The 20,289-nt window shown below is 48.2% G+C and overlaps 1 protein-coding gene across 1 annotated transcript in view; it reads left to right on the plus strand.

Annotated features, from left to right (window-relative positions):
- The window catches only part of sez6b (seizure related 6 homolog b), a 223,304-nt gene that overhangs the window by 76,517 nt on the left and 126,498 nt on the right, over nucleotides 1-20,289 (plus strand). The window contains 1 exon segment of the mRNA XM_078422809.1: nucleotides 18,336-18,528. Within this exon segment, the coding sequence (XP_078278935.1) occupies nucleotides 18,336-18,528 (193 nt within the window).

Consider the following 20,289-nt stretch of genomic DNA (forward strand, 5'->3'; position numbering starts at 1 on the left):
TGTGTCTACCTTCGGTGTAAACCAGCATCTGCGGTTCTTTCCTCCACAATAATACACAGCCTTTCCATCTTGTCACAAACTAGGTTCCCTATTAAACAGGTGTCAGGGGTTAGGGGTTAGGGGCGGGTGTTCAGCTTTGGTTTACCGTCACGTGTACTGAGGTACAGTAAAAAGCTTGTGTTGTTGCATGCCATCCAGTCAGCGGAAAGAGGCCCTTCGGCCCACTGAGTCCACACCGCCCAGCGATCCCTGCACACTAACACTATCCTACACACACTAGGGACAATTTTTACCGAAGCCAATTAACCTTCAAACCTGCACGTCTTTGGAGTGTGGGAGGAAACCGGAGATCTCGGAGAAAGCCCACGCAGGTCTCGGGGAGAACGTACAAACTCCGTACAGACAGCACCTGTAGCGGGGATGGAACCCGGGTCTCCGGCGCTGTGAGGCAGCAACTCTACCGCAATCTCTAAAGTCTACTGATGTCTCGGCTGATACCTGTCCTCTAACAATGTCACTTCATGGATGCCAGTGTCTCAAAAGGTCACGTGGCGGCGCCTAACGGCAGCGGCTGACTAGCAGTCTGTCCGTCTTTTTTTTGTTGAGTGTCGGTGTTGGGATGATTTTTATATATATTTTTTTTGGTTGTGTATGTGTGGGAGGGGGTGGTGGTGTGTGGGGGGTGGGTGTGGGTGTGGGGAACTTTTCTCTTCCTCACGGCGCGGGGTGCGGCTCGGCTGCTGGGGCCTAACATCCCCTGGTGCGGCTCGGCCGCTGGACTTTACATCCCGGTGCGGCTCGGCCGCTGGACTTTACATCCCGGTGCGGCTTGGCCGCTGGACTTACATCGCCTGGTGCAGCTCGGCTGCAGGGCTTAACACCGCCCGGTGCAACTCGGTTGCGGGACTTTACATCGCCCGGTGCAGCTAGGCTGCGGGGCTTAACACCGCCCGGTGCAGCTCGGCTGCGGGGCTTAACACCGCCCGGTGCAACTCGGCTGCGGGGCTTAACACCGCCCGGTGCAACTCGGCTGCGGGACTTAACACCGCCCGGTGCGGCTCGGCTGCGGGATTTTTCACCGCTGGTGCGGCTCGGCTGCGGGACTTAGCTGCGCAAGGCTTGGTCGCGGGCCTTTCATCGCCCAGTTCGGCCGCGAGACGTTTCAGCGCCCGGTGCAGGGACTGTGCGGGTCGATCGGGGACGAGCTGTCTGTCCGTGGGCGTGGGGAAGAGAGGGGAAGTTTTGTTGCCTCCATCACAGTGAGGGGGTGTTTGGAGTCACTGTGATGGACGTTTGTGTTGGGGCTATGTGCCTTGTGTTCTTTTTTTTTTTCTATGACTGCTATGTAGTTTCGTTCGGTACTTCGGTACCGAACGACAAATAAAGCTCTGTTATACTCTGTTATACTCTGTTATACTGTTATACTCATAAATCCAGGCTGCAGCACTTGAAAATGTGCATCATTGGCTGTGAATCTCTTTGGGATGTCCTTGTCTATCTTTGTAGAAAACCTATCTCCGCTGACAAGATTCAGATAAATGAGAGGCACAGAGCAGGCAGCAACAAGCCCCCAGGGTGTGATTTCTCCGGGAGTCTTAACGGCACGTAGACCTCTCGACAGATGGCAGACTGAAGGAGTGGACTCTCCTCACATTAACTAAAAGACACGCTGAAAGGAGAGACACAAGAAGGAGTTTCAGAAAGATGAGCGTTTGTCGGCACTGTGTTTAGAAGGATGTTTGGCGGGGACCTCATTGAAACGCACCAAAAAGTGAAAGGCCTGGATAGAGTGGATGTGGAGAGGATGTTTCCACTAGTGGGAGAGTCTAGGACTAGAGGTCACAGCCTCAGAATTAAAGGACGTTCCTTTCGGAAAGAGGTGAGGAGAAATTTATTTAGTCAGAGGATGGTGAATCTGTGGAATTCATTGCCACAGACGGCTGTGGAGGCCAAGTCAGTGGGTATTTTTAAGGCAGAGAAAGATGATTAGTACGGGTGTCAGGGGTTATGGGGAGAAGGCAGGAGAATGGGGTTGAGAGGGATCTTATCACTTATGAACTTATGGGCACGCGGATAGTCGGTCTGAAGAAGGGTTCCGACCTGAAACATTCTCCACAGATGCTGCCTGACCCGCTGAGTTACTCCAGCACTCTGTGAAACGTCACCTATCCATGTTCTCCACAGATGCTGCCTGACCCGCTGAGTTACTCCAGCACTCTGTGAAACGTCACCTACCCATGTTCTCCACAGATGCTGCCTGACCCGCTGAGTTACTCCAGCACTTTGTGTCTTTCAACCATTGATATATTTTGAAATCAACTTTGATGACTACTCTGGTAGAGCTGCTGCCTCACGGCACCAGAGACCCGGGTCCGATCCTGACCTCAGCTGCTGTCTGTGTGGAGTTTGCACGTTCTTCCGAAAAATTCCGGTTGCTGTGGTTTCCTCCCACATCGTAAAGGCGTGCGGGTTTGTAGGTTAACAAAAACTTTTCACTGTACTTTAGTACACGTGACAATAAACTGAACAAAACTAAATTAAACAGAACTAAATTGGCCTCTGTAAATTGCCCTTCAGTGTGTTGGGGGTGGATACAAAAGTGGGATAACGTAGAACGTGTGTGAACGGGAGATTGATGCCCTGTGTGGATCTGGTGGACTAAAGGGCTTGTCGTTTATTTGAATTCAATTCAATTCATCTCAGTGGAATCAATAATTTGCAATCGGGAGCTGCCATTTTACATTCATAGGATGAGTACGTTGCTGCCAAGGTCAGCTCCCAATACCTGTCTCAAATAACCCTCGTGGTAGGAAGGAACTGCAGGTGCTGGTTTAAACCGAAGATAGACGATAGAGGGGTAGGCCATTTAGAACTGAGATGAGGAAAATCTTTTTCAGTCAGGGAGTTGTGAATCTGTGGAATTCTCTGCCTCAGAAAGCAGTGGAGGCCAATTCTCTGAACGCATTCAAGAGAGAGCTAGATAGAGCTCTTAAGGATAGCGGAGTCAGGGGGTATGGGGAGAAGGCAGGAACGGGGTACTGATTGAGAATGATCAGCCATGATCACATTGAATGGAGGTGCTGGCTCGTTTCAGGCAGCATCTCTGGAGAGAAGGTGTGGGTGACGTTTCCGGTCGAGACCCTTCTTCAGACCCTAAACGTCACCCGTTCCTTCTCTCCAGAGATGCTGCCTGTCCCCCTGAGTTACTCCAGCTTTTTGTGTCTATCTTCAAATAACCTTGGCTTGATTGGCACAGAGGCCGGGTGAGGCAAGGTCATTTCATCCCCTTCCCTAAAGGACAACAATGGTTTTATTGTAGTTTTAGACAGACAGCGTGAGAAACAAACCCTTCGGCCCTCCGAGTCCATGCCGACCAGCGATCTCTGTAGTAGTTCTATCCCACACACCAGGGGGCAATTTTACAGAAGCCAATTAGCCCCACAAACCTGCACGTCTTTGGAGTGTGGGAGGAAACCGGAGCACCCGGAGAAAACCCACGCAGTTACAAGAGAACGTCCAAACTCTGTACAGACAGCACCCGCAGTCAGGATAGAACCCGGGACTTTGGCGCTGTGAGGCAGCAACTCTACCGCTGCGCCACCATGCCTTCCTTGATGGGTTGTTCAGCAGGACTTTACACAACCATTATGCGGCTTGTTTCTGTCATGTACATTGTTGGGAAACATTCTGATTGATGATCAGAGACAATGAGCAAACGATGGGTGTAGATGGTGACCAATTGGCACCGTAATACCGTGGACAGAGATACAGCACAGAAACAGGCCCTTCGGCCCACCGAGTCCACGCCGACCAGCGATCCCCGCACACTAGCACTATCCTACACACACTGGGGACAATTTACAATTTACCCAAAGCCAGTTAACCTACAAACCTGTACGGCCTATTTTCTATGTTTCTATGTTTCTATGATTTTGGAGTGTGGGAGGAAGCCAGAGCACCCGGAGAAAATCCACGCAGGTCACGGGGAGAACGTACAAACTCCGCCCAGACAGCACCTGTGGTCGGGATGGAACCCGTGTCTCTGGCGCTGTGAGGCAGTAACTCTACCGCTGTGCCACTGTGTTGCCTGACCCGCTGAGTTCCTCTTGTGTTCTTTGCTCAAGATTGCAGCATCGGTGGTTCCTCTTGTCTCCAGATCTCTGAACATTGCCCTGGATCGATGGATAGTTCAGTCTCAGTTTAGTTTAATGTCTCGTGTACCGAGGTACAGTGATAAGCTTTTTTGTTGCGTGCTAAGTGGAAAGACGATACATGATTACAATGAAACATAGAAACATAGAAAATAGGTGCAGGAGGAGGCCATTCGGCCCTTCGAGCCAGCACCGCCATTCATTGTGATCATGGCTGATCATCCACAATCAGTAACCCGTGCCTGCCTTCTCCCCATATCTCTTGATTCCTCTAGCCCCTAGAGCTCTATCTAACTCTCTTTTAAATTCATCCAGTGAATTGGCCTCCACTGCCTTCAGTGGCAAAGAATTCCACAAATTCACAACTCTCTGGGTGAAAAAGAGTTGTTTTTTCTCACCTCAGTTTTAAATGACCTCCCCTTTATTCTTAGACCATGTGGCCCCTGGTTCTGGACTCCCCCAACATTGGGAAAAAATTTCCTGCATCTAGCTTGTCCAGTCCTTTTATAATTTTATACGTTTCTATAAGACCCGCTTTTCAGTCAGAGAGTTGTAAATCTGTGGAATTCTCTGCCTCAGAAGGCAGTGGAGGCCGATTCACTGGATGCTTTCAAGAGAGAGTTAGATCGAGCTCTTAATGATAGCGGAGTCAGGAGGTATGGGGAGAGGGGAGGAACGGGGTACTGATAATGGATAATCAGCCATGATCATATTGAGTGGTGGTGCTGGCTCAAAGGGCCGAATGGCCTCCTCCTGCACCTACTGTCTGTTGTCTATTGTCATCATTCTAAATTCCAGTGAATACAAGCCCAGTCGCTCCAATCTTTCCTGATATGACAGTCACTGAGGAAAGATTGGCAAGGTTGGGCTTGCATGGTGACAGCTCATTAGCTACCGGTCTCGTATCATTTAAGCAAGAATTCAGAAGCTGGTCCCGGGTTTCTTGTCTGCTGTCCACAAGAGCAGACAAGCTACCAGCTGCTTTGCAGCTCCTCACGTAAAGATGTACCAGAGAAAACATTTAACCGAGACGCATCACGGCCTGATTGGGAACAGCTTCCATCCAAGACCACAAGAAATTGCAGAGAGTTGTGGACACAGCCCAGACCATCACACACACAAACCAACCTCCCTTCCATCGACTCCATCTACACCTCACGCTGCCATGGCAAGGCCAGCAGCATAATCAAGGACCAGTCTCACCCCGGCCACTCCCTCTTCTCCCCTCTCCCATCGGGCAAGAGGTACAGAAGTGTGAAAACGCACACCTCCAGATTCAGGGACAGTTTCTTCCCGGCTGTTATCAGGCAACTGAACCATCCTACCACAACCAGAGAGCAGTCCTGACCTCCCATCCACCTCATTGGAGACCCTAGAATGATCTTTAATCAGACTTTATTGGACATTATCTTGCACTAAATGTTGTCCCCTTTATCTGTGGACTGTGGACAGCTTGATTGTGATCATGTATGATGTACCTTGACTGGATAGCTTGCAAACTTTAGTCAGAGGGTGGTGAATCTGTGGAACTCTGCCACGGAAGGCTGTGGAGGCCAAGTCAGTGGGTATTTTTAAGGCCGAGAAAGACAAATTCTTGATTAGTACGGGTGCCAGGGGTTATGGGGAGAAGGCAGGAGAATGGGGTTAGGAGGGAGAGATAGATCAGCCATGATTGAATGGTAGAGTGGAATCGATGGGCCGAATGGCCTAATTCTGCTCCTACAACTTCTGAACTTGTGAAACAAGCAATTTTCACAGTACCTTGATAACAATAAACTAAAGATCTCCCATATGATAATCTGAGCTGTAGAATCGGACAGCATGGAAAAAGGCCTTTCGGCCCAACTCGTCCATACCGACCAAGATGCCCCAACCAATTAGTCCCATTTAAAGCACATGATTTCTTTGGTTACAGTCTGCATTAAATGTACGTACGTCAATTAAATGTCATGCCCTTAGACTGAAGGGGTGGCATGGTGGCGCAGCGGTAGAGTTGCTGCCTCACAGCTCTAGAGACCCGGGTTCCATCCTGACTACGGGCGCTGTCTGCGCAGAGTTTGTACGTGCTCCCCGTGACCCGTGTGAGTTTTCTCCAGGTGCTCCGGTTTCTTCCCACACTCCAAAGACGTGCAGGTTTGTAGGTTAATTGGCTTCGGTGAAAAAAATTGTAAATTGTCCCTAGTGTGTGTAGGATAGTGTTAGTGTGCGGGGATCACCGGTCAGCACGGATTCGGTTTTCCGAAGGGCCTGTTTCCGCGTTGTATCTGTAAACTAAACTTACTTGAAGAACTGGGTTAAGGAGGAACTGCAGATGCTGGTTTACACCAAAGATAGACTCGAAATTCTGGAGTAGTTCAGCGGGACCCAAAACATCTCCCACGTCCTTTCATGTGTCCATCTCTGCTTGTAGTTCAGAGATACAAGAAAATCTTCAGACTTTCCCCTGTCGATCCTCGACTTGAAGAGCTCAATGCCAATTTAAATCATATTTAAGCAGCGAGTCTTGCGCTTGAGATTCTGGAGAGGATTTATAACGAGGCCCTACAGTTTGAATACTCCAGTGTTATTCCAGAATCATTCACACCTAAGGCTAAATGAATCTCCGTACATTTAATGATCCACCTGACTGCCTTACACATTGGAATGGCAGTGCGTGTGAATTATTTTACTTGAAACGAGGTTTGGAAAGCTTGCAACAATCGCTGTCTGCAGGTTTCTGCACCTATTCAGTTCGGAAGACTGAGTTCAGAAGAATGAGGGGGGGGGAGAACCTCATTGAAACATACAGAACAGTGAAAGGCTTGGATAGAGTGGATGTGGAGAGGATGTTTCCACTAGTGGAAGAGTCTAGGACTAGAGGTCACAGCCTCAGAATTAAAGGACGTTCTTTTGGGAAGGAGATGAGGAGGAATTTCTTTAGTCAGAGGGTGTTCGACTCTGACCACGGGTGCTGTCTGTACGGAGTTTGCACGTTCTCCCCGTGACCTGCGTGGGTTTTCACCGAGATCTTCGGTTTCCTCCCACACTCCAAAGTCGAAAAGGGTTTGTAGGCTAATTGGCTTGGTATAATTGTAAATTGTCCCTAGTGTGTGTAGGATCGTGTTAGTGTGCGGGGATCACTGGTCGGCGCGGACTCGGTGGGCCGAAGGTTATAAGATCATAAGGTCATAGGAATGGTAGAATTAGGCCATTCGGCCCATCATGTCTACTCCGCCATTCAATCATGGCTGATCTATCTCTCCCTCCTAACCCCATTCTCCTGCCTTCTCCCCATAACCCCTGACACCTGCACTAATCAAGAATCTATCTACTTCTGCCGTAAAAATATCCACTGACTTGGCCTCCACAGCCTTCTTTATTCGGCAATGAATTCCACAGATTCACCGCCCTCTGACTAAAGAAATTAGTCAAGAAATTAATAAACAAACAAAAGAAGGGCCTGTTTCTGCCCTGTATCTGTAAACTAAACTAAAAACTAAACTGTCATAGAACATAGTCACAGAGTGATACAGCGTGGAAACAGGCCCTTCGGCCCAACTTGCCCACACCGGCCAACATGTCCCAGCTACACTAGTCCCACCTGCCTGCGTTTGGCCCATATTTCTCCAAACCTGTCCTGTCCATGTACCTGTCTAACTGTTTCTGAATCAATATCCTCAAAACCCATTCTCAATATCGTCTAAATAACCTTGACCTTCTACAGACTATCAATGAACACTTAATGTTTAATGATCTAGCAGCGACTGGGTTTTTTGTGGGGTGAGAATGGTTTAATCTCGTCTCCTTTACGTGAAAAATGATTTCCTAATTTCACATCTGAATGATCTGCCAATTAATTTTTAGTTCTGTGTCCCGGAATATATTCTTCCATCGCCGAAAGTATTTCTTACTCTTCAGCCTCTTAATCTTTCCCCCAAGATCCTCATACCCTCAATCAACTCATCCTCACTCATCCTCAGAATTAAAGGACGTTCTTTTAGGAATGAGATGAGGAGGAAGTTCTTTAGTCAGGGGGTGGTGAATCTGAGGAATTCATTGCCCCAGAAGGCTGTGGAGGCCACAAGTCAGTGGATATTTTTAAGGCGGAGATAGATAGATTCTTGATTAGTATGAGTGTCAGGGGTTATGGGGAGAAGGCAGGAGAATGGGGAGGGAACTCTATTCCTTGGAGCACAGGTGAATGAGGGGTGATCTTATAGAGGTGTAGAGACAATAGACAATAGGTGCACGAGTAGGCCATTCAGCCCTTCGAGCCAGGACCACCAGTCAATGTGATCATGTCTGATCATTCTCAATCAGTACCCCGTTCCTGCCTTCTCCCCATATCCCCTGACTCCGCTATCCTTAAGAGCTCTATCTAGCTCTCTCTTGAATGCATTCAGAGAATTGGCCTCCACTGCCTTCTGAGGCAGTGAATTCCACAGATTTACAACTCAGACTGGAAAAGTTTTTCCTCATCTCCGTTCTAAATGGCCTACCCCTTTATTCTTAAACTGTGGCCCCTGGTTCTGGACTCCCCCAACATTGGGAACATGAGGGGAATTAGATAGGGTGAGCGAAGAGAGTCTTTTACCCAGAGTAGGGGTATCAAGAACCAGAGGTCATAGGTTTAAGGTGAGGGGGGAAAGGTTTAATAGGAACCTGAGGGGCCTTTTTTTTACGCTAAGGGTAGTGGGTGTAAGGGGCGAGCTGCCGGAGGAGGTAGTTGAAGCAGGGACTATCGCAATGTTTAAAAAACATTTAGACAGGTATATGGATGAAAGAGATATTGGTAAACGCAGGCAGATAGGACTAGTGTACGTTGGACATGTCATTGATTGGAGCAGAATTAGTCCATTCGGCCCATCAAGTCTAGTCCGCCATTCATTCATGGCTGATCTTTCTCTCCCTCCTAACCCCATTCTCCTGCCTTCTCCCCATAACCCCTGACACCCGCACTAATCAAGAACCTGTCGATCTCCGCCTTCAAACTATCTATTGGCCTCCACATCCACTGACTAAAGAAATCCCTCCTCATCTCCTCTTTAAAGATACGTCCTTTTATTCTGAGGCACGTTGGTCGGCCTGGGTTAGTCAGTGTAGTTTATTGTCACGTGTACCGAGGTACAGTGAAAAGCTTTGTTGCGTGCTAACCAGTCAGCGGAAAGACAACACATGATTACAATCGAGCCGTCCACAGTGTACAGATACATGATAAGGGAATAACGTTTAGTGCAAGGTAAAGCCAGCAAAGTCCGATCAAGGATAGTCCGATGGCCACCAATGAGGTAGATAGTAGTTCAGACTATCCTTGATCGGACGTTGCTGGCTTTAGGGCCGAATGGCTCTATCACTCTATCTGGAAAACTTGCTCTGCAAATCACAAACAATCTGAAGAAGAGTCTTGACCCGAAACGCCACCCATTCCTTCTCTCCAGAGGTGCTGCCTGACCCGCTGAGTTACTCCAGCATTTTGTGTCTATCAGATTTTTTTTAGATTAGATTAGATTCGAGATGCAGCGTGGAAAGAGGCCCTTTCGGCCCACCGGGTCCGCGCCGACCAGCGATCCCCACACACTAACACTATCCTACACCCACAAGGGACAATTTTTACATTTACCAAGCCAATTAGCCTACAAACCTGCACGTCTTTGGAGTGTGGGTGGAAACCGAAGATCTCGCAGCAAAACCCACGCAGGTCACGGGGAGAACGTACAAACTCCGTACAGACAGCACTCGTAGTTGGGATTGAACCCGGGTCTCTGGCGCTGTGAGCCAGCAACTCTACCGCTGCACCACCGAGCCACACAAACCGTAACGTCTATCTCCGGTTTAAACCAGCATCTGCAGTTCCTTCCTACGCATAAAACAATCTAACGTGGCAGTACCCCTGAAGATGTATTTGGCAGCTTCGTTGAACACAGCAGAGAGCGGGAAGATAAGTAATTAACTGCCTTTTAAATTAATTGGGGAAAAGTCCTATGTGACCTCAATCTCTGAGGAAGAAGATGTAAAAATAGATAAATGGTTTTTCACTCCTTGCCCAAATGGTTTGAGGTTATAAGTCTCCTGATAAAAACACTTTCTGGTGTAAACCAGCTGTTATAAATAGTATTCAAGGGCAAAGTATGTTTCTAAATTGGAGAGAGTTTGGAAATTGCCCCCGTGAGTCTTTAATTCATATGTTGACCATTAATTCTCAGAGTTGTGCAGAAATGAAAGTAGCCCCAGTCAATGTACTCTGAACATACTAACTGGAGGGCTAAGAGACGACTCAGAAATACTTAGCAGTAATTAAACGGGAAGTGGAATGAATAATTTAACTGAACAAATAATTTCAGCTTTAGGATTTAATTCTCCTTCAAATATGATAGCAGAAAATCATAGATTAGGAAGGAGAAACCAACAGTGATGTGAAAGAGGCCCTTCGGCCCACCGAGTCCGCGCTGACCGGCGATCCCCGCACGCTAACACTATCCTACACACACTAGGGACAATTTACAATTTTACTGAAGCCAATTAACCTGCAAACCTGGAGGTCTTTGGAGTTTGGGAGGAAACCAGAGATCCCGGAAAAATCTCACGCAGTCACTGGGAGAACGTAAAAACTCCGTACAGACAGCACCCGTAGTCAGGATCGAATCCGGGTCTCTGGCGCTGTGAGGCAGCAACTCTACCGCTGCGCCACCGTGCCGCCCATCTCCGAAGTCTAAAGTCTACTGATATCTGGGTCGATATCTGTCCTCTAACAAAGTCACTTCATGAACGCCAGATTCGCACGCAAAGAGGAAGGAGATTGGACTTTGTTGCCTTCCATCACAGTGAGGAATCTGTTGTGGGGGATGTTTATGTAACTTTGATGTAGTTGTGTGTCTTGTTGACGTGTTTTTCTGTAGGGCTGTATGGCAATTCGCATATCACTCTACCTTAATTGGTGCACGTGACAATAAAAGACCTTTGAAACCTTTGAAACATTCCTTTTCGCAGAGCAAAAAAAAAGACAGACAGTGCAGGAGTAACTCAGCGGGTCAGACAGCATCTGTGGAGGAAATTAATAGGTGATGTTTCGGTTCGATCTTTCATACTAATTTCAGCCTGAAGAAGGGTTCCGACCCTAAAACGTCACCTAATCTTTTTCTTCACAGAAAAATGCAGCACAAGACAGGTTTACAGGTTAGTTGGCTTGGATAGAACATGGATAGGTGTGGCTTTGGGCCATGATAGACACAAAATGCTGGAGTAACTCAGCGGCTTGTTTACACTGGAATTTAGAAGGATGAGAGGAGATCTTATCGAAACGTATAAGATTATTAAGGGGTTGGACACGTTAGAGGCAGGAAACATGTTCCCAATGTTGGGGGAGTCCAGAACAAGGGGCCACAGTTTAAGAATAAGGGGTAGGCCATTTAGAACGGAGAAGAGGAAAAACTTTTTCAGTCAGAGAGTTGTGAATCTGTGGAATTCTCTGCCTCAGAAGGCAGTGGAGGCCAATTCTCTGAATGCATTCAAGAGAGAGCTAGATAGAGCTCTTAAGGATAGCGGAGTCAGGGGGTATGGGGGGAAGGCAGGAACGGGGTACTGATTGAGAATGATCAGCCCTGATCACATTGAATGGCGGTGCTGGCTCGAAGGGCCGAATGGCCTCCTCCTGCACCTATTGTCTATTGTCTATTGGGACAGGCAGCATCTCTGGAGAGTAGGGATGGGTGACATTTTAGGTCGAGACCCTTCCTCAGACTGGTTTATAGGTTAATTGGCTTGGATAGAATATGGAGAGGTGACGTTTTTGGCCAGGACTGTGCCCACACAAAGCTACCTGTTCCTTTTGTGGAAATTCCTGTGCATTTTGCTGCTGTAACGTGCTTCCATTAACTTCGTTCAAACAAACTTAGCTTTTAGCCACGCTTTCCCCTGTCCAAGGCAGATCTTCAGGCCCAGGAACATGACACTGTTGACTCTCCCCACCATCGTCCCGAGACGGTGGACCAAGGGAAATACTGGTAGTCAACTGGTAGACTTTTGTGTCTATCTTCAGTGTAAACCAGCATCTGCAGTTCCTTCCTACATACAGTTGCCAACTTCCTCACTCCCAAATACGGGACAAAGGGCGACGTCACCGCCCCGCGCCCCACGCGACCTCACCCAGCCAGCGGCCATGTGCTCCCGCTCCACCAATGGCGGCCGCCATTGGTGGAGCTGGAGCACGTGGCCGCTGGCTGGGTGAGGTCACGTGGGGCGTGGGGCGGTGACGTCGCCCTTTGTCCCATATTGGGGAGTGAGGAAGTTGGCAACCCTACTAATACGGGACAAGGGCCGGTCCCGTACGGGACAAACCAATTTGGCCCAAAATACGGGATGTCCCGGCTAATACGGAACAGTTGGCGACCCTATTCCTACACCCTTCACGTGGCTGTGTGTGCAGGAAGGAACTACTGACGCTGGTTTACACCGAAGATGGGCAAGAAATGCTGGAGTAACTCAGCGGGACAGGCAGCATCTCTGGAGAGAAGGGGCAGGTGACGTTTCCAAATTGGTCTCCAAATTTGAGGAAGGATATTCTTGCTATTGAGGGCGTGCAGGGTAGGTTCACTAGGTTAATTCCCGGAATGGCGGGACTGTCATATGTTGAAAGACTGGCGCGACTAGGCTTGTATACACTGGAATTTAGAAGGATGAGAGGGGATCTTATCGAAATATATGATTATTAAGAGGTTGGACACGTTCGAGGCAGGAAACATGTTCCCAATGTTGGGGGAGTCCAGAACCTGGGGCCACAGTTTAAGAATAAGGGGTAGGCCATTTAGAACAGATGAGGAAAAACTTTTTCACTCAGAGAGTTGTAAATCTGTGGAATTCTCTGCCACAGAAGGCAGTGGAGGCCAATTCTCTGAATGCATTCAAGAGAGAACTAGATAGAGTTCTTAAGGATAGCGGAGTCAGGGGGTATGGGGAGAAGGCAGGAACGGGGTACTGATTGAGAATGATCAGCCATGATCACATTGAATGGTGGTGCTGGCTCGAAGGGCCGAATGGCCTACTCCTGCACTTATTGTCTATTGTCTATTGTCTATTGAGAACCTTCTTCAGACCCTTCATGTGCCTGTTAAACGGTTTGACGTCACCACTGAGACAGTGGGCAAAGGAGAAACGATCTAATTCCTTTCAGCACCTGCCTGAAGACTGTTGGAGATTAGATCCGAGAGATTGGCTTAATAACACTTCCATTTCCAGGATTTACATAATGCATCATTGCTGCTGCAGTTATTCAGATAGAAGTGTATCCCAGATAAACCCAAAGAGCAGAGATGTGATCCTTTAAAGGTGAGCGGAGGGAGGTACATACCAGACAGCGATGCCGAAAGATGAAAAGACAAATGGATCAAATCTCTTCAGATTAAAGACGTCATAAGCAGAAAGGCAAAGAAGTAGAAACATAGAACAGAACAGGAACTGCAGGTGCTGGTTTATGCTGAAGATAGACACAGAGTGCTGGAGTAACTCAGCGGGTCAGGCAGCATCTCTGGAGAGAAAGAATAGGTGACGTTTTGCGTCCAAACCCTCCTTCAGACTTCTGAAAACCGTACGGTGGAAGTTCCAGAGGCTCTGATACCCAATTAGCAGAATAAAGAGACCATTGTCTGCGATTACTTCTCGTTCCTGTTCTGAAGTTTAGTTTAGAGATACAGCGCGGAAACAGGCCCTTTCAGCCCACCAGGTCCACGCCGACCAGCGATCCCCGCACATTAACACTATCCTATACCCACTGGGGACAATTTATTTACATTTACCGAACCAATTAACCTACTTAACCGTACTTCTTCGAAGTTGGAGGACAATTATCAAAGGTAGACACAAAATGCCGGAGTAACTCAGCGGGACAGGCAACATCTTTGGAGAGAAGGAATGGGTGATGTTTCTTCAGGCTGAACAAGTGTCTCGACCCGAAACGTCACCCATTCATTCTCTCCAGAGATGCTGCCTGTCCCGCTGAGTTACTCCAGCACTCTGTGAAACGTCACCCATTCCTTCTCTCCAGAGATGCTGCCTGACCCGCTGGGTTACTCTAGCTTTTTGTGTCTGTCTTTGCTCCTGGAACAGGTTTTATAATCTGCTTTGGTTGACGAATGTACGGGAGGATTTTTATTATCTGTGAATGATGTACTGTTTCAATTAATGCCTCAGAGTTGTAAATATTCCAGCAGGCTCTGGATTACATGCGAGGCACACCAGAGGGAATATATCCCTCTCTGTAAAACCATCGCGTCTCTGAATCATTGTATGTGTTGAAGATGGACACAAGATGCTGGAGTAACTCAGCGGGACAGGCGGCATCTCTGGAGAGAAGGAATGGGTGACGTTTCTTCAGACTGAAGAAGGGTCTCGACCCGAATCGTCACCCATTCCTTCTCTCCAGAGATGCTGCCTGACCCGCTGAGTTACTCTGGCATTTTGTGTCTACCTTCAAGAAAACATTTCTTCACACAGAGAGTGGTGAGTCTGTGGAATTCTCTGCCACAGAAGGTAGTTGAGGCCAGTTCATTGGCTATATTTAAGAGGGAGTTAGATGTGTCCCTTGTGGCTAAAGGGATCAGGGGGTATGGAGAGAAGGCAGGTACAGGTTACTGAGCTGGATTATCAGCCATGATCATATTGAATGGCGGTGCAGGCTCGAAGGGCCGAATGGCCTACTCCTGCACCTATTTTCTATGTTTCTATGATTTAAACCAGCACCTGCAGTTCTTTCCTGCATGGAAATGCACACACGATGACATATTGTGCGGACAAGTGTAAACAGGCGTGAATGTGATTCTAATTTGTTCAGGCTCCTGCATCACTGAGTAAAGGCCACCAGCTGCGTTTGGTTCATTAAAACCACTTGCAGAGAGAACTAGCAAATGGCCTTCAACCACACCTGCTTATTTAGACTTTAGACTTTAGAGATACAGCACGATCAAAGGCCCTTCGGCCCTCCGAGCCCGCGCCGACCAGCGATCACCCCGTACACTATCCTACACTAGCTGACACTATCCTACACACACTCGGGACAATTTACAATTTACAATTTACAATTTGCAATTTACAATTTACGAGCCCGCACGTCCTTGGAGTGTGGGAGGAAACCGGAGCACCCGGAGAAAACCCACGCAGGTCGCAGGGTGCTGTCTGTACGGAGTTTGTACCAAAGATAACGGAGCAGAGCAAGATAGACCACTCGACCCTAAAAACCGTAGTACGTCACGGCGGCCATTTTAGTAGGCAGACACGTGCAGAAGCATTTAAAAAGAAAAATAACAAAAATCTGTGAAGTGATAGATGAGATATATTCTGCATTTTTAAGGTATCATCACACACACTGTTCCCCCAAAACACTGATTACACTACGAGAGGCAGAGCGAACGGCAGGGTTTGCTTACTAAAATGGCGGACGTTACGCTCCTTTGCGTACTGCACTTCAGTACAGGCGATTATGACGGAGTGGTTCATCTTGCTCCTCTAGTATCTTTGGTCTGTACGTTCTCCCTGTGACCGCGTGGGTTTTCTCCGGGCGCGGACCCGGTGGGCCGAAACGGGGCCTGTTTCAGCGCTGTATCTCTAAAACTAAACTACATCTGCTTGGCGTGCCTAACCACAGCTTCATTTGGAATAACCACTTTTCCCAAACGTTAGGGGCACCCACACAAAAGACAGAGGAAAAAACTGCAGATGCTGGTATAAATCGCAGATAGACACAAAATGCTGGAGTAACTCAGCGGAACAGGCAGCATCTCGGGAGAGAAGGAATGGGTGACGTTTCGGGTCGAGACCCTTCTTCAGACTGATGTCGAGACCCTTCTGCAAACTAATGTCAGGGAAGGGGGCGGGTGTCCCACTGAGTTACTCCAGCATTTTGTGTCTACCTTCGGTTTAAACCAGCATCTGCAGTTCCTTCCCACACAAAGCTTACCTTAATAATCCTTGCTTTGCTTTATTTGATGGCAGCCTAGTGCTGCATTGTCTTTACGCCGGTATTAATACGTCTAACAAGTTCCCAGTTCTCATGGTCGGCATTATCAGTGCAGAGATTGGAGTGATGGGAACATAATAACTTGGAGAGTGCAGATATTACCCAAGAGTTGTCATTGTCAGTCGCACAGAGCGACAGGGAACTGTTTTAGTGAAGGATGTTAAAACACGTTTGGTATTTATCTGCCATGTCAAACAGTGTTGACAGTATTGCCATGTGGTTAAACTCCTATCTAGGGCGGCTCAGTTGTGCAGCGGGTAGAGCTGCTGCCTCTCAGCGCCAGAGGCCAGGGTTTGATCCTGAGTACGGGTGCTGTCTGTACGGAGTTTGCACATTCTCCCTGTGACCACGTGGGTTGTCTCTGGGTGCTCCGGTTTCCTCCCGCATCTCAGATTTGCAGGTTAATTGGCTTCAGTAAAAATTGTAAATTGTCCCTCGTGTGTAGGATAGTGCTAGTGTACGGGGTGATCACCGGTCGGCACGGCCTCGGAGGGCCGAAGGGCCTGTTTCCACACTGGCAGACGCAAAATGCTGGAGTAACTTAGCGGGTCAGGCAGCATGATCACATTGAATGGTGGTGCTGACTCGATGGGCCGAATGGCCTACTCCTATTGTCTATTGTCTATAGGGGACAGGTTTGGAGGGATATGGGCCAAACGCAGGCAGGTGGGACTTGTGTAGCTGGGACATGTTGGCCAGTTTGGGCAAGTTGGGCCGAAGGGCCTGTTTCCATGCTGTATCACTCTGTGACTCTATATCTCTCTGCAGAATAAGCTGGGTGGGTTGTTCAGCTACTCTTTGGGTACTTGATTAAAGTGCACTGGGCCAATCTGTCCTGGAAGACAAGAATCAAACTATTACGCTATAACCTAGATTTGCACCCAATGTGTCTTTATCACCACGACCCACTGCCAGGTAAATGGAATCATTGAATTTGCATTTAACTCAAATTTAACTGGAAAGGCTGGTAAATGCATCATCGGCGTGATTTCCTTGTTAAAATTAACCTTGTGTACGACTGGAGGACAAAATCCATAAACGTCTGAGCTTTGCTGCTGTTCAAAAGGTCATAAGCGACAGGAGCAGAATTAGGCCATTCAGCCCATCAAGTCTACTCTGCCATTCAATCATGGCTGATCTATCTCTCCCTCCTAACCCCATTCTCCTGCCTTCTCCCCACAACCCCTGACACCCGTACTAATCAAGAATCTGTCAATTTTCACCTTAAAAATATCGCCTTAAAAAAACACAGCCGTCTTTGGCAAAGAATTCCACAGATTCACCACCCTGAGTAAAGAAATTCCTCCTCATCTCCTTCCGAAAGGAACATCCTTTAATTCTGAGGCTGTGACCTCTGGTCCTGGACTCTCCCACCAGTGGAAACATCCTCTCCACATCCACTCAATCCAGAACGTTTCCACTAGTGGGAGAGTCTAGGACTAGAGGGAACAGCCTCAGAATTGAAGGACGATCTTTTTAGGAAGGAGATGAGGAGGAATTTCTTTAGTCAAAGGGTGGTGAATCTGTGGAATTCATTGTCACAGACGGCTGTGGAGGCCAAGTCAATGGATATATTTAAGGCAGAGATCGATTCTTGATCAGTACGGGTGTCAGTGGTTATGGGGAGAAGGCAGGAGAATGGGGTGAGGAGGGAGAGATAGATCAGCCATGATTGAATGGTGGAGTAGACTTGATGGACCGAATGGCCTAATTCTGCTCCTATCACCTATGAACTTATGTCCTTAGCATAGCTTGGTATAAATGTAAATTGTCCCTAGTGTGTGTAGGGTAGACTTAGTGTGCAGGGATCGCTGGTCGGCGCGGACTCGGTGGGCCGAAGGGCCTGTTTACGTGCTGTATCTATTTAGAACTGTGATGAGGAAAAACTTTTTCAGTCAGAGAGTTGTGAATCTGTGGAATTCTCTGCCTCAGAGGGCAGTGGAGGCCAATTCCCTGAATGCATTCAAGAGAGAGCTAGATAGAGCTCTTAAGGATAGCGGAGTCAGGGGGTATGGGGAGAAGGCAGGAACGGGGTACTGATTGAGAATGATCAGCCATGATCACAGTGAATGACGGTGCTGGCTCGAAGGGTCAAATGGCCTATTCCTGCACCTATTGTCTATTGTCTATTGTCTTATCTCTAAACTAAACTAAACTAAACCATAATCTTGATATTGTATTCTCTGTGCGATCTGTCGCAGGTGACGAACATCAGCCTGTCGGAGGGGGAGATGCTGACAATTGAAGCTCTGGATGGAGATGGGCCGACAGTTCTTGCCAATGAGTCCATCTTAATGAAAGGCCAGGTGATTCGCAGTCCGAGCAATCAACTCTCCATCCACTTCCAAAGCACTCAACTCCGAAAACCAGGCTCCTTCCAATTCCATTATCAAGGTAAGTGCCTACACTCCAGGACGGCAAAATAGATGCAGGCCGTGCCTGTGTTTAGATTAGTTTAGATACAGAGATACAGCGCGGGAACAGGCCCTTCGGCCCACCTAGTCCGCGCCGACCAGCGATCCCCGCACACTAACACTATCCCACACACACCAGGGACAATTTACATTTATACCAAGCCACTCAACCTACAAACCTGCACGTCTTTGGAGTGTGGGAGGAAACCGAAGATCTCGGGGAAAACCCACGCAGGTCACGGGGAGAACGTGCAAACTCCGTACAGACAGCACCCGTAGTCGGGATTGAACCCGGTCTCTGGCACTGTGAGGCGGCAACTCTACCGCTGCACCACCGTGATGCCCTCGTGATGTTGTGCGACTGGGTATTTTTGCCAATCGACTCACAGAGTGATACAGCGTGGAAACAGGCCCTTCGGCCCACCTTGCCCACACCGGCCAACATGTCCCAGCTACACTAGTCTCACCTGCCCGCGTTTGGCCCACATCCCTCCAAACCTGTCCTGTCCGAGTACCAATGTTTAAACATGTGGCTCTACTGAGAAAATGCACAACGTTGCTGGAGATCATGCAGATGATGGCACCTCCACCATGGAATGGGATTCGGTGTGGTATTGGCAGAAGATGTGAGGTCACACATTCAACCTCAATGCCTCTCGGGTGGCACTGTGACGCAGCGAGTAGAGCTGCTGCCTCACAGCGCCAGAGACCCGGGTTCCATCCTGACCACAGGTGCTGTCTGTGTGGAGTTTGCATGTTCCGTGGGTTTCCTCCTGCATCCCAAAGACTTGCAGGTTTGTACTTTAATTGGCTTCTGTTAAATTGTAAATTGTCCCTGGTGTGTAGGATAATGCTGGTGTACGGGGATCACTGGTCGGTGTGGACTCGGTGGGCCATAGGGCCTGTTTCGACACCATATCTCCAAAGTCTGAAGAACGAGCTTGAATGAGTCGTTCTGTTGATATATTGAAAGACTGGAGCGACTAGGCTTGTATACCCTGGAATTTAGAAGGATGAGAGGGGATCTTATCGAAACGTATAAGATTATTAAGGGGTTGGGCACGTTAGAGGCAGGAAACATGTTCCCAATGTTGGGGGAGTCCAGAACCAGGGGCCACAGTTTAAGAATAAGGGGTAGGCCATTTAGAACGGAGATGAGGAAAAAAAAATTCAGTCAGAGAGTTGTGAATCTGTGGAATTCTCTGCCTCAGAAGGCAATGGAGGCCAGTTCTCTGAATGCATTCAAGAGAGAGTTAGATAGAGCTCTTAAGGATAGCGGAGTCAGGGGGTATGGGGAGAAGGCAGGAACGGGGTACTGATTGAGAATGATCAGCCATGATCACATTGAATGGTGGTGCTGGCTCGAAGGGCCGAATGGCCTCCTCCTGCACCTATTGTCTATTGAATCGCTGATCGCTGGTCGGCGTGGACTCGGTGGGCTGTGGGGGATGTTTGTACGCTCTATCTCCTTGCTGGAATACAAACCCAGCTGCTAACTTGCTGTTATTTACAGTCATGTGCCTGTGTTAATGAGTTGAATATTAGACCACTGTGTTAAGGAAAAATGCATGAATATTTATGATGTGTGTCTTTAAAAGGAGACATTTGCATAGCTTGCTCCTAAATGTATGCACTGCAGTATGTAGTTAGGTCAGTATATCCGCCAGAAAATTATTCTGTTATTGCTGAATAACGGAAATAGGGAGATGACTGAACTTTATTCCATTCCAACACAGTGAGG

The sequence above is a fragment of the Rhinoraja longicauda genome, chromosome 26, assembly GCF_053455715.1.
Source record: "Rhinoraja longicauda isolate Sanriku21f chromosome 26, sRhiLon1.1, whole genome shotgun sequence".
NCBI lineage: Eukaryota > Metazoa > Chordata > Chondrichthyes > Rajiformes > Arhynchobatidae > Rhinoraja > Rhinoraja longicauda.